The sequence below is a fragment of the Drosophila mojavensis genome, unplaced genomic scaffold, assembly GCF_018153725.1.
Source record: "Drosophila mojavensis isolate 15081-1352.22 unplaced genomic scaffold, ASM1815372v1 contig_74, whole genome shotgun sequence".
Taxonomy (NCBI): Eukaryota; Metazoa; Arthropoda; class Insecta; order Diptera; family Drosophilidae; genus Drosophila; species Drosophila mojavensis.
The window spans coordinates 19302930-19321042 of NW_025318899.1; the positions used below are offsets into that span (position 1 = coordinate 19302930).

The following is an 18113-nucleotide window of genomic DNA, read 5'->3' on the forward strand; positions in this document are numbered from 1 at the left end:
GTTGTCAACATACCCATCCATCTTAATTTGTAGCGCAATCGCTTGAGTGAGGCAGCATAATATTAAAAATCGCTCAGCTCGCGCTCAGTTAAGAAATAAACACACGCCAAAGCAGGCAGCAGTGTCAACTCGTTCGCGACTATAGAATGTTCCAAGCAAACGCAATTAACTTGTTAGATCTCCAGCCTGAGCAAGTGAACAGCTGGTTGCAAGGCTTTGATACAATTATCAGTGATTGCGACGGTAAGTCTTCAAGTATGTGCGTGTGTGAGTGAGAGTGAGAGAGCGAAAAGCAGAGAGATCTTAGACTTACAGCGCTGCCACCTAACTTTTGAGAAGTTGTATATCGATATATGTATCGATGATGTTAAGGGCATATGAGGGAGAGTGAGAGAGAACTTTAAAGATGCTCTTTATCGAAATCAATGATTTGAATATGCATACATACATATTTATCACATCGTAAATATTGATCAGGTACGCTGTGGCATGATGACAAGGCTATTGAAGGTGCCGCCGATGTGTTGAATGCCTTGCAGACCCGTGCCGGCAAACGCGTCTATTTAATAACAAATAACGGCCTAAAGACACGCCATGAAATTTGGCAGCGAGCCCAACGTCTGGGCTTCCAGTTGCCCAATGAGTCGCATATCATCTCACCCACGCAAACAATCGTCGATTATCTGAAACAGCACATGACAAGCGACCAGCAGGTCTATGTGGTTGGAAATGCGGCTATTGAGCGAGCACTAACTGAAGCGGGCATTAAAAGTTTTGGCGCTGGCCAACCAGAGCTGCTGCAGCCCAATGACAAGTGGCAGGAGTTCGTAAATCGGGAGTTGAAGCAGCCCGCAGCGACTGACAATGTGGGCGCCGTCGTTGTTGGTTGGGATGAGCATTTCAGCTACTGTAAAATGGCGCGCGCCTGTCACCTGCTGTGCAGCAACAAAGACTGCGCCTTCCTCGTCACCAACAAGGATGCGGTGCACAAGTATCCGTCTGTTCATATACCCGGCACAGGCGCCTTTGTTGCTGCAATTGAGACGTGTTCGGGGCGCATGGCACTAGATATGGGCAAACCGAATCCTTTGGTTCTAGAGCCGCTGCTCAATGCAGCTGCTCTGCAGCCTGAGCGTACGCTAATGATAGGCGATTGGTAAGACAGAGAGAGAGTGAGAGTGAGAGGACACAATATAATCTCTGATTAATGTCGCTCAATGTCATTTCTTTCACTTTGTAGCTGCAAAGTCGATGTCACCTTTGCCAGAAACTGCAATCTGCAATCGCTTTTAGTGGGCACCGGCAGCTATCAATTGGAAACTTTGCATGGGAATCCCGAGCTGCCCAAGCCAGATGTTTATCTACCCCAATTGGGCAATCTATTGTCATATATTTAAGCCAAATGGCGTAAATACGCATTGTCAATAAAGCGTATCGACGAGTGCTAATCAATATCGGATATGATAACTTAATCTTTATCAGCAATTATCTTATCTGTGATACAAGCGTTATCCATTTATCCCATAGTCGAGTTGGCTTCTAATTGAAATGCATATGACTTTGTTATTTACATAATGTTATTTGTTCCGTTTAATCAAAATAAACATATATTTGTATATTTATATAATAGTTGTTATTCGTTATGCTATGTGCATTCATTTTAGTAATAGTTTATGCGTTTGACTTTACGTATTAGTAACCAACTGTTATTTGCTTTCATACTCATTCATGATGCGTAGCTTCTTGGTATGCATTGGTATGTTTGTATAAATGCAAATAATTAGACTAGAGACTGGAGAAACTTCAGAACTTGTAATGGAATCTCGTGTTTACTGTCATATTTTAGTGAAATAACCAAAGATTATTTATTTTTTAATTTTTTGCTTTAAAAATTAGAATCGGTACGGTCTCTGGAAATAACTGAAAAAACTGTAGTGTACTCTATCTGGCATATTCCATTGTATAAGTTTAATATCCGAGAGTAACAATTGGCATTCTCTATAGATCGACGAAAATTATGTATCCGTTCACTTTAGGTAAGTATCAACATGGGAATTATTATATTAGCATTAATTTTACTATATATCGAGACTCATTATAGAGATAGGCTCTTAAAATAATGGTATAAATGTAGGAACGGCCTTCTGGAGGCAAGTCGAAACCTAAAAAACAGTATAATTGACAGTTTTATGCCTTGAATTTCATTTAATCCCTCGACTGTTCAAAATGACATAGGTATATCATTAAATATATGTATAAACCCCTTTGGGAAACAAATAAAATCTTCTATAATTTTACAGCTACATAGATAGGTAAACGGAAAATGAGAACTCTCACTTAAGTTTCGCTGCTTTTGCAACGTGAACGAGTATTATACAGTCGGTTGAGTCCGACTAAGTTCTGTACTTTGTTTCGGTTTCAATTTTCCTTTTTTTTTTTTAATCTTTTTTTATTTTTATATGCAGCACATATGTGGAGAGCAACAACAAAATCGTAACTAGAAAAGCTCATTAGATAAATGTGAACTAAACAATGCTACAGTCATATATAAATAAACATATACACACATATTTATATATGTATTTATATAAAATACAGCAACGGTCATAAAAATAGTACTGCAATAACAAACTATACAATCGTGCAATATAAGTACAGTATTTGTTAATCTTAATATTCGTTTTAGTTTTTTTTTTTTTTTTTTTTTCGAAATATTGACTTTATCACTAGGTTTTTCTTCTCCAACGTTTCGTGCTCTGTCGCACTATTATTTTTATAACCGCAGCTGTATATATGTATATAAATATACATACAGAAATATATACATAAATTCATATATATACATGTATATATTATTAAATATTTATAGAACTTATTAGAAATAGCCATTATATTTGTTGTCTAACTAAGCGATTAAAAGCTCCAAGAATTGGCAACTTATAGGCTAACTGTACAAATAATATTGACATTCGAGCTATACATACACATGGCATATACACATATGATCTATATGGCATATGCCCGATGTATATATATTTACAAATTGTAGTCCTGTGATATGTAAGTTTTGCATTGAAATATTTAGCAATTTAGCGCGAAAAGAAATCGTGTAAAGCGTTCGTAGTAGTTGGTAGCAAATCAGGTTAAGAGCAAATAACTGAAGCCGAAATTCCCACACATAGATCATATATTTAATGCATATGTATACTTGTTAAACATCCTTGCCATTGCCGCTGCTCTAGCTCCTCCGCTGCCTCTGTGGAACGCTGATTTCTTTTGAGGACTGTGTCTAAATTGCTAAAAGGTAACATCAGGTGCTCGTCTGCGTGTTGGCCAAGATGCGTGAGCTGCGCGACAGGTAGCCATACCAGTAGAACACATTGATCAGGAAGAACAGCAATGGGAATACGATCCGGGAGGCGCGATCGATTTTCGACACCGAATTGTATTGGGGCGTGCGTTTGCCCTTGCGTCTCGCCTCCATCTCCTCGCGCCTGTAGAAGGACATGCGACGCCGGCCCACATGGGGCGGCGAGCTTTGGCCAGCCGAGGATGCAGCGGCTGCGGCGGCTGCAGCTGCTGCCGAGGTGCAGGGCGCCTCATCGGCGCGCAGTTGAGTCTGTTCGTCGTCCTCCTCCTCCTCGTCGGAGCAGGTGGCTTTGCGAGGCGGACGTCGCTGCCGCCGCCGGCAGCCGAACCATTCCAGGCAGCGCCACAAGCTGAAGCGTCCCAGGCCGTGGCGGCGATTGCGCGTGGTGCGTCTGGAGTGCAGCATGCCGAGCCGACTGCCGCCCGACGCTGGCATGCTGATGGCGCACATGGAGAGCGGTATGACTTCGTAGATCTTGGACTCGCTGCTGCCGCGAAAATCCGACTGGCCGCTGGCGTCCACGTCCGTTTCGGACTCTGCCGAATCCGTGTCCAGCTCCTCGATAATGAAGTAGCACTCGCCCGACCCGTATTTGGTAAAGTAATGCACCACTGCGAACTGCAGGATGGTGGCAAAGATGAATCCGAACGAGAGGAACACAAAGAAATCCAAAGCGGTGGGATACGACACCTTCGGCAGATCCGTGCGCGCCTCCAGGCCCAGGAACGTCATCGTCAGCACCGTGGTAATGCCCAGCGAGACGCGATCCGCCGTTGCCTCCCGATTCAGCCAGAAGGAGACCCAGCTGAGCACCACGAGCAGGCAGCACGGCCCATAGACCTGGATCAGAAAGTTGCCCATGTGCCGCTGCAGATGGAAGTTCACCATCAGCATGGAGTATTCCGCTATGGACAGAGATATGAAAGGATTACCAGCTGCAGGTCAGAGCGCTAAACTGACAACTTACATGGATGATGGGTTTCCAGGCTGATGCTCCCGGCCAGATTCGTGACAAGACCTCCGCCGCCGGCAATGCCGCGACCCGAGCCAAATGCGCCTTTGTCTAGCTTTAAGCCTGTGCCGCGGACATGTTGATTTTTGGCTCCCGGCCCAGCGAAAGTTGTCAACACTTTGTTGTTGTTGTTGCTGTTGCTGTTGCTGTGGGTGAGGGTGTTGGTGGCGCTGCTGCTGCTGGGTGGCTGTTTGGTTGACAGCGTGTCCTTGTTATTGTAGCTCTGCGGCATCGGTGCCGCTGCCTTGTAAACAATGTCCGTCAAATTACCCGCCGGACAATCGACCAAATCGAATTGGGACAATTTCATGTCCTCCGCAATGGCAACTGCCGGACGCTCTTTGTTCCAGCGATAAATGACATCCGACGTGGTATAGCCAACTGTGTGTGAAATGTTTGCAAGTGCAATATGTGGGTAAGATTTGCTTTTTTTTTTTTTTTTTTTTTTTTTTTTTCATTTCATATTTTGTCAATTAAAAAATATCTAACAAATAGAGATGCTAAAATTGCTGCAGCAGTCTGAGTGGAACCCATGAACGTTTGCAGTTTGTCATTAAATTTTCCAGCTTTTAATATTAAATGTGGTTTGTCTTTTTATATAATTTTTAGAGCTTCTCGTTTATTTCCCAAAAATTTCCCAAATAGCATTTTAGCTGAATTTATGCTCGAATATTTTGCTTTGTATATGAGAAAATTATTAATGTTTTGTTCTCCTATTTAATGACTTGATATATGTACATATTGCCTAACTATAAATAAATTTTATTTGCTAAGACTTTTTACTGTATAATATTGGCTATCAATAAGAGAATACAAGATTTTTTTAATGTATTAATTTAAAAAAATATTAAGTAAATTGAAAATGGAAAATTAATATAAATTTATTTACTAAAAAATTAATACAAATTATTAAATTAAAAATTTTAACAAAAAAGTTAAATTATTTCAAAGACTAAAATATTAAATACAATATAACGTCTTGTGCTTTATATAATTCTAAATCGAGTATTCTTTGCCCGATTTCAGAGTAATATCTCTAATGATAGAACACAAAGACCGGACACGTAGTGTAAATCGTTTCTCACACTTTTTTTTTGCGCATGTGTTTTATGGTTAGTGGTATATTATTTTTGATTCGTGAGAAGTACGATTGACATTCTAAAGTTTAAGTCTCTAAATTGTTTCTACTAAATTAACTTTATTTCTATTAATTGCACTTATAGAACTTACTCTAGAATAAATATAGGCATGCCAACGAGGAGAGCGAAACGGAATAAGTTTCCGAAATCCCTCTGCAAAAATCTCTTACATGCCACTATATTGGTCTCCTAACTATAAATGCTATATATACATTCTTCCTTCATTTTGAGTTCCTCAACTACTTACGAAAATAACAGTTCACTGAAAAAGTGAGTGAATAAAGGACCAGACTAGTTAAATCACAGTGCATCATAGTTTCCTCAGTGCCATTCATATAACCAATTTCCCAGAGCAACTCCTACAGCTCCTCCAGCATCCACAGCGCCCACACTTTGCTATCAGCGCACGTGCCAGATATTTTATTTGTTGTTGTTGTTGTTGTCGCCTAGCTGCTGCACAAATTGCCAAACACTGCGGATTAATTTACCTTATACCCATACATATAGATATATGTATGTGTATGCGTATATATGTAATTTTCTTTTTTCGGCTACTTTCCGCTGACTCTGTCAATATTTTCAGTGACTCGACATCACATCAAATGGGAAATTGTCAACATTAGGTGGCGGGCAATAACAGCAGAGAGTTTGGGGGCGATAATTGAATCCTCGACTGCATGCAACATTATTCGCAACAAATCGGAAGCAATAACACCAACTGTATTCGAAGGTGTCTGTTAATTTAGCCCTGCGATAAGCACTGAAAGCAGTTAACTGTTAACAGCTCGCCTACATTCTGGCCAAATGGAGAAGAGAACCTTTTTAGATTTTCAATTTTGCATGTGTAACAAATAAAATAAAAGAAGCAAGAAAATTCTGTGTTGAAAATACATCAACGTCAGAAGCTTTCGTTTTTTTTTTTTTTTTTTTAGCTTGGCAGGAATAATTGAAATGTCACCTGCATATATTCAGAGGTGTAATAACAAAAGCAGACTGAATATTTAGTTTATATAAGGTATAGTATGGCTAGTAGAGCTGTATAAAGTAGCATTAAGAAGCATAGGAAATGACAGAGGCATTAAGCTGCTTAGAACGGGCACTGGAAATGTTCTATCTAGAGAGAAAGAGTTGGGCTGAGCTCGAGCTGAAATTGCTATAGCAAAGTTTATATATTGTGGGTATACATATATACATATATGATAAATACTCGATATATATGCTATATATATATGATATAAATATAAATATAATTTCCATATACGATTCTGTTATATCGGAAAGACGAACATATGCAAGAATTCCTAAGCGGGCCATAAGGTACTTAAGAGTTTTTGTTTGCTATGAAGGCTTATGACATAAAATTGATTTAACAATGAATTATGAATTCCCTGACATATCTATAATCTAAACAGCAAACATTTTAATGTTATGATTTCAAGTGAAACCAGATCTGCCCTACCGCACTCGAAAACCCTTTTACTTAACCAATTTTGCCCACAATCGTATTCAATGTCATGATCCATGCTTGAGCCCTCTACCCATCCACACACACAGGCACGCACACACACACACACTTGTGCATTATTGTCCTTCCAACAAGTGGTCGTCACGGACATGCCATTAATATGGCTGTCGGAAGGCGCATCAAAGCGCCATAAGCATCAATTATGCATAATTATGCCAGAGCACAGCCATATGCTTAACCTCCTCTCTGCTCCCTTCCCGCTTCTCCTTCTTCCGCTCCTAAACCGCAGCGCTGTTTAGTGTTTTTATTCAATTCATTTTTCACTTACATGAGCCAAACTTGAGCGGACATTTTTGTATGTCCATGGGAAAATCCGCTAGATTCATGGGACAGCCTGCCTTAATTGTCAGACGGCTGGAGTAGAGGACACGGCCATTCTGATAGATGCGCACAAACTTGTTCGGCGTGGTTATCGTGTGCAAATAGCTCTGTTTGCCATTGTAAAAATACGTATCCGGCTTCCAGATGCGCGCCAGCATTGACACTGACAGCGCCAGCGTGTCCTGGGCACCCTCGAAGGCGAGTCGTTTATCCACCCAGGATTGTCGAAAGTAACAGTCCATCGAGTACGTCTGCAAAGGACATAGTCAACGGAATCAGAGCTGAAATGCCGTCTTTTATTGAATGTGGCGAACGCAGCCAGAAGGTGTTCAAGCCATTTGTTCGCTGACTTCAGCTTGACTCTTGACTGGCTGTGCGTGCACAGGACTTTGATGTGAGGGCATTAAGCTTATATATGCTATACGTTAAAGACTTGTAGCTATCATGTAGCTTACCATATCCACTTCTGAGATTGGGCCCATGCTACGCACCATTATGTCCACTTCAATGGTAGCTGGTGGACCTGCAAATAAATTCAAATAATATTCAAGTGGATTTAATTTTAATTTTGTTAGCCTTTATTTAATTGGGAGGAATGAGCTCTACGGAATCTGCAACTGTATATCTTACTATTTTGATATATTCTTATTTAAACCCGTTTTTATTTTGTTTATTGAATACTTTTTTTTTAATACACATTTTTATTAATTTTTTAATAAAACTATAGGCATTTTTATTTTAAATAATTTTATTCTAATATTGCTTATAAAAATAAATTAATATAAATGAGAATAATAAATTTAAAAAAAATCAATGAAAAATACAATTTAAATGTTTTTTTTTTTTTATTAATATATAATTTATTTAAATAATTTTATATTTAGATATACTAATAGAAACCAAAAATATATATATTTTTAATTTTAAGGTAATAGATTTTTAATTAATTTTATTTTTATTATTTGAATTTAAATAAATTAAATAATAATAAAAATTCAATCTTTTGTATTTATTTTATTTTATTTTTTTAAGTATTTTTTTTGTGTATATTTTTTTTAGAATATTATTTCAATATAATTTCATTTTATGTATTTATATAAAAATACTCCTAATTTTTTTATATGCATTCCACACTATCTTTGTGTTACCAACGCTAGATTCTCTTTGTGGCTTTGCCAACATATTCTCTATAAATATGTTCGACATAATTCCGCTCCATATGAATAATTCATGGAAGAGTCTTTCGCTTGAAACAGAATTTAAATGCTGGCGCTGTGAACAATGACACTTAAGCCGCTTGGCAGACAGTCTCATTGCCACTCCCTCGTATCATCTATCAGCCTTTGCATGTTCATGTATTTTGCGCTAATATGCAGTTTTTCCCCACTTTTTGTTTTGTTTTCATGTTTTCCTTTTTTTGCCTATCCGCACAGTTTTTAATGACTTTGGCGTTGAGCTGGGTAAACACGCGTTAGGCAGGATGCATGCCGCGTATCCTTATATCCTGCATGCTCATCGCGTTGCATCGTCGCGCACTTAGCGGCCGAGCCCATTCTTAATGAAGTGTTTAAAACAATGTAATTTGGGCTTAAGTTGCGTAAACGCAAACTTTTGCTGCCTGAGTGGAGTGAAGGGAAGTAGAAGAGAAGGGATGGGAAGGGCAGGGATGGGTAGGGAAGAGAAGGGAAGTATGGAATGGGAATTCGCGTTAAGCTACATTGAGTGCCATGCCACAAGGCTTTTAAATTTCGAAAATATTTAAATTTTTATGGTGCAGACCATTTGGAAAATTGAAAAAGCTTATCAATTGGGTGGAGAGCAGGGCGAGAGAGATTTCCAAGCACACAAATAACGGCACAGAAACGCACTGAAATTGTATGTAAATATTTTGTCGATTTTGACACTAACTATTTGCCTAGGGAGCTAGCTGGCTGTCAAGTCTCCATCATCGCCATCATAGCCATCATCATCATCATCATCATTATCATTATTATTGTCGCCTTGGGCTGTGCTATGCCGTATGTCTCCTGGCAGCGATTTCCGCTTCATTAAACGCTTCCGTTCAAGGGGCAAATCTGCGATGTTGACGCACTTGCATCCTGATTACAGGAAACTGGCAAAAGGGTAAACAGCCAAAAGGTATAAACAAAACTCTAACCACACAACCGGATATAAATGGAGGCCAGGAATTGCCAGGAGAAATGTCATTCGATGCTCAATTGGCGTTTTGTAAATATTTTGTAGATCTAACAAATAAATATTTTGCTAATGGAAGCTGCTAAATTTGTCAATAGAGGAGAAAGTGTTGGGGGCAGATATAAAATGGATAAAGGATAAAATATATATATTTTTTTTAAATATTGATAAAAAGAATAAAACATTTTTTTATTATTATGGATTTTTAAAATTTCAAAATATTTGTATATTTTTTTAAAATTATATTTATTTGTAGAAAATGCCGAATATAAGAAATAAAAGACTATACTATTTGTTTTTATATTTATTTATTTTGTTTCCTTCTTATTTCTTAATTCAGTCTTATTGTCCGATCTTCTATTTAGATGATGACAACGTATCAAGATTTTCTGTCCGTATCAACCGACTGCAATATTTTTATTTCTTAGCAAGCTTGATAACAAATAATAAATATAATAAATATATAATAAATTACATTTATTTTATTACTTGTGTTCAGTTAACAAAAAGGTATATATAAATTTAAAAAAATGTATTTTATTTATTTATTTATTTATTTTTTTAAAATAATAATTTAAGATCGAAATGCCTTTAGTTCAACGTTTATTTATTATTTAAAATGATATACAAAGACGTAGAGGCTTTCGCATCTAGAAATATGATACGTCTCATTTATAATATACAAAAATTTATGTATTTGTAATATAAATTTAATCTTTGCAGCTTTTATTAATAATAATATTTTTTGACAATTCTATTACACGCTCAATTTTCCCTAACATGTGTTCCGGGTTTTCACAGTTTAGTTTTCCCCCTCTCTTTTTACATATTAAAAACATTTATTAGCTATCTCGCTTTTGCTCTTTTACTACATTTTATTTGGCAAACTTACCACCGAAATCCGGTCGAATGCTATTATCATAGCCACGCAGCAAATTGTCCAGCAATTCAGAGATGTTGGCATGATTGTTGCTCTGGGTTAGCCAGGAGCGCGTCAAGGAGCCGGCACCAATCTCATCGAGGCGATGCGTTTCGCCCCGTCCCTTGATGCTGCCGGCCATGACCCCGGTGCCCAGTTGGCCCAGCATGGACAATTGCCAGGCATTTGTATAAATGCAGCACATTAGGGCAGAGCAGCTAATCAAAAGTTTAAATATGCGCAAGTTTAAACGTTGTCCTTGCGCCAGCCAGGACGAACGACTGCTGCTGCTGCCACAGTAGCCGCTGTCGTCGATGAGGTCAGCCGATGCATGGCCGGATGTTGTTTTTGTTGGTGTTGTTGTTCTAGTTGATGTTGTTGTTGTTGTAGTTGCTTTTCTTGCACACATATTGCAGAGATTTGTAATTGTTGTTGCTGCCTTTGTTGTTGTTGTTGTTGGGTCTATTGTTTAGACGGCTGATGGACAACTGTTCTGGCCTAATCTACACATCCGTTTGGCTAACATTTGTCGCTCCAACTGTGTCCAGCTCCAGCTCCTGTTTATAGTTGTTGCCACACGGGCTACTCTGGCTACTGCTGCTGCTGCTGCTGCTGCTCCTGCTGCTGTTGCTGACAGTTCTCGTTTTCTAGTTTGTTTGCCAGCCGCTTTTGGTATTTATTTTCATTTATGCACCGGATGTTGCACTCGACACTGGCTGCATTCTGAGCGTTTTTCTTAATTTCACAAGCTTTCTCATCCACTGCCTTGGCTCGCATTAGTTCCGTTTATCTTGGCCAGTATCTTGACTTTTTGGTCTTTGTGTATTTAAGTTCGCTTTGGCGGCTTTTGCGATGAGTTTTATGATTTTAATTGTCTGCACTGGCCGACTGAAAGACTGGCCGACTGGAAGACTGGCGACTGGCCAAACTGCTCTTGGCAGTTTGATTAACTGCCAGTAGTTTGATTGGTCCAATTAGCCAGGAGCATTCAGTTTTATGCTAAGCAATTAGTTAGTTCTTGCCAGCTTAACTAGTTTTCGTTTATTGTCTGTTTAAAAAATTGAATTTCTTGTCTTCACTGAAATATGAATTTAACAACTTGTGATTGTTCGCACACTTGTCGCATACAAGGCGTATACGTTATCTGATTTTTATGAATTGAATTATTATTTTTATGTCACTTATAGTAGCCTGTATTTATTTTATATATTTAAGAGAATTTTTTACAATATTTCTTTTAAATAAAAATATAGAAAGTATATATTCATTGATTTACACAAACAATTAAACGACGTATACGCAATATAATTTGGATGGGCTAAAATTTAGTTCGTTTATGTTTGTTCAACTTGTCGTATTTTAGTCTATAATATTTTTCATTTTATTGTCTAAAATATATACACCAATATATTTTGATTCATTTATACCAGCCAAACATGGCGTATACGTAATATAGTTTGAGAGAGAAGAAAAATGAGTTGGCCCATTTTTTTTTAAATTAGTTATATTCTTTACATTCTTGAGCTCCTCAAATTAAATGTCTTTGTTTAAGAAAATATATTTTCAATAATTCTTAATGGCTTCACAGCAGTAATACACGACGTATGCGTAATATTATTTAGAACACATTAAGATCTAGCTGTTCTCTTCAACTTGAAGTAGTTTTTTTTCTTCCAAACTATTTAAATTTAATATTTTTTATTAATATATATTTATGTACATATGATCAACATATTTTGATTGATTCATTCACGCAACACACGGCGTATGCGTAATATAAAAATTCAACCAGCTCATTCGGCACTCGCTGGAAGATTAATGCACATGAAGCTCACGTTGAACGCACATTTTTTTATAAAAAAAAATATATATTTTTTTAATGTGAATACTGTGCACACCCTTAACCTTATTGACGATGAGTTATTAAATCGAATTAACACGCGCAGAGCGCCCAGCCAAGCAGCCCAACCGAGCGGCACCACAAGCCGTTAATGAAAAATCAAATGCCATTAAGCATAAAGACAGGCCAGTCAGCCAGGCAGCCAGCCAGCCAGCCAGTCAGCTGGTCTCTCATTACATAAGGAGGCAAGTCCTTAAATAAGTCCTCATACTTGGCCAATGGCTGGTCACAGGGCGTCAAGGCGGACACCATTCAGCCATCCATCTAATTATGCAAGACACAATGCGACCCATAAGTTGATTATACGTCTCACCCACTAACCTAATTTGGTAAGTGTGCGTGTTTGAGGTGGCATCAGCCATCAGCCATCAGGCATCAGGTGGCGTTAACTATTTTGTATAGCAAGTGGAGGTTCCATGCATGTTGCCTTGCCTTCAAGTCGGCCATCTGATAGCATCTTATAGCCAGTGCATCTCAGCTCAGCTCAGCTCGGCTCGGCATCGAGGCCTCGGGTTCTCGTCAATGTTACTTGCCACTTGATTAGGCGCTGTGTTTGCTAATTGGGCAGGCGGCCAGCCCAATCTTGGTCTGAGACTCTGGGCTTCTTTAACTACTTACACTACATACAATATGTTGCAAGGAAATCTGCATTATGTTCGCTTGGTTTGCCCAGCACTTGACGGATGTAAAAAATCTGTGAAAGTTCAAACGCTTTCAAGTAGCGCTTGCTATCTAATCTCAGAGCTGAAACTTTTTGTGCATATTATTGACGTTGATATTGAAAATGTTATTGATATTGAAATGGAAGCAATGCTATAGCAATTGAGTGGATATTTTTCCTAATTGAAGCTGCGCTTGCTGCTGTTAAAACTTTTGTGCAAATTATTGATATTAGAAATGTTATTTGTATTATTGATATGGATATTGATGTTGATATTGAATGATTGCTGATTTTTTGAACTTCTTGACTTGTTGAAGCTTACTTAATAAAACCAATTTTCGACTCTCTTACTCCCTTAAAATTTTTTTACAATTAATATTTATTTTGTATATATTTTATTTCAGCTAGAAAGATATACCTATTTATATCTTATTTATTTATTATTTTACAAATTATTATAATCATTTTATTTATACAATAAATGTATGTATATGTTTATTAAAATTTATTTCATATTTTATTTTGTTAAATATATGCATAATGATTGTTTACTTTTTTTATAATTAACGCTAGACTGAAATACATTAACTACTTGACTGTTGAGTACCCTACTCAAGCCCTTCTCATACTACAATATATACTATTGGCTTTCATCATAAATTAACCAGATGAACATAAATTGTGTGCCGTAATCTGAGCCATACACACACACTCATACATACACTTTCCCTTTTAATAACCATTTGTTTTATTTTTCGTTTCGGTCGCTTTTTCGTCAAACAAATAGCAAACAGCCAACCAACAAGCCGAAGCACAAGCCCAAGCCCAAGCTCTGGCCCAAGCAAAGGGAAGCAGCTTTTATTTCTAATTTCTTGGTTTGGTTGACGCGCTCGCTTGGCTTCTCGTGTCATCTCGGCGCCTCGCGCCTTGCCCAACGCTTTGTGCCTTTGTTAAACTGGCGAAAGGGTTAAAATGTAGACCCGGCCACAAGCGTAGAGCACAACTTGAGCACGTTCAACGCATTTTCTCATCAACGTCGTCTAAATTGCACTCAATTTTTGAAGGCTACCTCCTCCTCCTACCGCCCACCGCATCAGCTTCCGCTCTGTACCATTTGCCATTTTCTTTCTGTGCCCTCTGTGCCCAGGCTCTATAGAATATGTCGCCTTTTTTTCGGCTCTGCCAGCTGCATTGTTATCACCAACCGCATGTGTCCTTGCAGGGTATAAATTGAGTTTGCAATGCACCAAAGTTCTTGCTTGATACAATAATAATTAAATTGAATTTAATATAATATCTGTAATATATTATATTTTTTGAGATTTGTATTTCAATGATTATATTTTCTAAAATTTATTTTAATTATGAATTGTTTGATATTAATCGAAACTAAAATTATATTTTGCTATTTTTTTCATTAAGGAATAAATTTGGTAGTATATACCCAAGAAAAATATAATATTTGTATATTATTTAATAATAATTTTCTCCTATGTTTCAACTTTATAGAGCATTCAAGCTATGATTGAGAAGTTTAAATAATTCCTCTATTATATTATTTTATATTAAAATTTAATATAAAAAAATTAGGTTGTCCCAAGATAAGAAATCTGAATAATATCTCTCTTTTATTATATTATTGGCAAACTATATTCAAAAATTAGTTTATTAAATTTATTTTGTTTATTATTTTTTGACATTAATTCTATCCAACATTTAAATTCCTCCCATAATTTCAACTCTATAGAGTATTTCAGCTATGACTCCACACTTGCATGCCTTTCTAACCATACTTCTAAACATCTGGTGCATATAAACTGATGTATATTATATTTTCTTTCGGCTCTGCCTGTGTGGGTACAGCAGGTGGTTTCAATAGACCCGAAGCGGAAAACCTTAACCCAAGTCTGAGTCTAACATTATTTTTGTGCTCCCTGCGTTCAGCATTCAATCTCAACTTATATGGGCTTATACATATATTTGTATATATGAATGTGTATTTCATATAGAATTTAGTTTTTAGGCTCCGTGCGAAATTCTATTGTCAGTGGCAGCAAAAAGTTGGCCACAAGTTTTCTAGTTAACCTAAGTAGCTTTAAAAAGTGCATTTTAATTAAATGAATGTCAGAAATGTATGCCACAGCCTTTTTTGAATCATTACTGCGGTCCGACTGTTTCAATGAAGTCCAGGCATAAAATAATGCAATTGTAATTATTTCAGAGCAGAACTGCTGCACGTGCTGCCCAGAGCATGGTCAGGATTTCTGGATCACGTTTTACCAACACGCACAACAGAGCTGAGTGCCTGTGTAGCTGGTATTAGTTGAGCGGAGTTGTTTGCCTTTGCCTTTGCCTTTGCTAAGTACATTCTCCTGTAGAGCAGACGCTCAGATAAAATGCAAAGCTTCGGCCGTTAATGCTCAGCTGAGTTATCAATTGATATGCGAACATGTTTATTGAGCGGAATGATTGACGCGAAAATGCACTTCAAGGTGTCAGAAAAATTAAGAGAAAATATTTGACAAATTTGCAGAGCTGATATGGAAGGCAGTAGATTATAAGTGATGTACGCTAGATAATGTATTAAAGCTGTTTTGTATGGCGGAAAGTGTTAAAAAAAAAAATAAATGGGAATAGGATGTTTTTATTGAAATGCAGAACTGCCCGATCTGGCAAAAACAAAGCTCTTCAGGTTGGTGATATTCAATCAAAATTTTCTGTTCTTATTCAGGCTACACACTTTATTGTTTAAGTTATTAATCAATCTAAATTTAAGCTCTCTTTGTCAATCTCTTTTATAATAAATAAATATAGACGATAGAGCTGGCTATTGTCAAACTCATAAATTAATAAATGTAATAAATGTTTCCTAAAAAGAACAGATAATTTTATATAAAATATATTACTTTAATTACAAGTTTTTAAAAAAGAAGAAAGAAAAGAATTTTATATGGAATATATATTTCTCTATATATTTGTTTCAAACTATTTATTATTAAATCAAGAGAGTCTAAAATTTACTAAGTAATCATACTACTTATTCATTTTTATTTTTATTTTTTATATTTTTAATTGTTTTATTTTTTTATATTATTAATTTTATATTTTTAAAAATTATTTTTATACTTTTTAAATATTTTAACAGAAGCTAAAGTCCATCTGCCACTGAATATATAAGCATCGATTTAAATTAAATAATATTTCAATAAAAAGAGAATTGAGCTCACTCATTATTCCTAATATAAATTTCTTTTCTAGAGATTATTGGAAACTTTTCCCATATGTATTAAATATTTAAAACGTAATTCAATTGCTTCGACATATGTTCAAAGAGTGCAATTTAATTTGCTAAATATCTAGATTCAATTTTAAATTTGCTTGCCGCAAAATCACATAAGAAATCTGCTTCGTAGTCAAACGCCCTTGACTGGAGGACTCACATAATGTTTCAGTTGGTGTTAGGGCATTTGCATCACAATTCACAGGAATTGGTGAAGAAATAAAGTTGTAAGAGCAAGTGAGTGAATGCTCAGCATGCTCTTGTACATATATTACAATAAAATCGCAGTTAACTGGAAATTTGAACGGGTTGATTGTGGGCCCAAAATCAGAGCGAAAAAGCCGCGAATTGCAGGTTTATCCAATTATAGTTGATTGAAGATTGTGTGAATACCTTAGAGTAATTTGATGTGATAGTTTTCAAATTATAGTTAATATTTAATTGCAAGCAAAATTTATATAAATATTATTTATTTATAAAATATTTTTATTTATTGAAATATATTTATTAAATACTTATTTATCTCAAGATAACTTTTGGGTTCACTCTGTTCAGTTAAAGTGTCCTCAAGCAGCAAAATAAAACTCTAATTCGAATCTTTTCTATTCTATTCTAATTCCTTTATGAAATTCCCTCTTTAAAGTTTATTCCTTAACATTTAAATACTTCAATCGAGATTAACAAAATTCTTATGTACATACAATAAACCAATCAATCTATCAATTCACTTTTCGATACTTCTTCTAAATACTCTCGAATGTCAAATCGTCAAAATCTTTGCCAAATATCCATTAGGCAATACTCATGTATTATTTTCCAAACATTCAATTTACGGCAATCAAATATCTAAACGACTTTTCAAAGGTAAACAAAAGCATTTCAACATTCTTGCACATTTAATGAACACATTTTCCCAAGATCCCCGAGCAGTTGAAGAAGCAGAAGAATGTAACAAATAGATACAAATAGATGCACTGCTGTGGCCAGACACATAATGACACACAAAATGCATGGGAGCTGGAGAGAGAGAACGCTTAAGTAAACTTGATGGAAGACCAAATGGGTGGGGGACCATCAACTTGACTTGTGGGTCAACTAACAAATCCCCAAACCAATTCAATAAAAGCTATAGACCAAAGCGTTAAGCTCGACAAACGGACGACCACTGCGGGAGGGCCTTAGCTCACAGGCAACGCAAAATAAAAAAAAAAAATCTGGAAAATTCAATTAATTTAAATGCAGTTCTTGTTAGGCTGCGTTGTGTCGTTCCATACTATGGGTATGATACACTCACATACACACACACACGCACACACATTCACATAAACAGATTTTTCTTGCTGACTGTAGAATGGGGTAAAAAGCTAAGCGCATCACTTTACAATGTAAATCTCAAGCGTGCGATGCCCATCTCTTTTCTTCTTCCTTCTTTTTTTTATAGTATATATTTTTTTTATACTCGAGTCTGCTTTGCATTTGCCTATTCGAGAGTTGTTTTGTAACGCGGCTGTCGAAAAATGTACCGAAAACAAGCAACGTTGCTGAAGTTGGGTGTTATCGACTGCAGTATACTCATTCACGACCCACAATTATTTATATTATATATATTTGTTATAGTAGATTAAAACTTGAGTTTCTAGCTGTACGACTGTAGAGAGTAAATTTTTACATGATTGCCACGCCCCCCATGGGCGTAAGTATATTTATATACTTTACCGATTTTTGGCTATCAACCCGAGTATATATTCCAAATTTCAACACTCTAGCACTTCAATTACCATGGTTTCTAA

General features: G+C 36.6%; 2 protein-coding genes across 2 annotated transcripts; one reads left to right on the forward strand and one right to left on the reverse strand.

Moving 5' to 3' along the window:
• The first annotated feature begins 59 nt into the window (after positions 1-59).
• Positions 60-1622, forward strand: LOC6582969 (glycerol-3-phosphate phosphatase). The gene is made up of 3 exons (XM_002008614.4): positions 60-243; positions 478-1156; positions 1241-1622. The coding sequence occupies exons 1-3, from the start codon at positions 147-149 to the stop codon at positions 1395-1397; spliced, it is 933 nt and encodes a 310-aa protein (XP_002008650.1). The 5' UTR covers positions 60-146; the 3' UTR covers positions 1398-1622.
• A 1442-nt stretch (positions 1623-3064) lies between these two features.
• LOC6582970 (gamma-aminobutyric acid receptor alpha-like) lies at positions 3065-11659 on the reverse strand. Its single transcript, XM_032731884.2, has 5 exons — positions 10456-11659; positions 7823-7890; positions 7315-7618; positions 4338-4763; positions 3065-4275 (listed from the first exon to the last, which is right to left on the reverse strand). The coding sequence occupies exons 1-5, from the start codon at positions 10889-10891 to the stop codon at positions 3311-3313; spliced, it is 2199 nt and encodes a 732-aa protein (XP_032587775.1). The 5' UTR covers positions 10892-11659; the 3' UTR covers positions 3065-3310.
• Positions 11660-18113: the final 6454 nt, after the last annotated feature.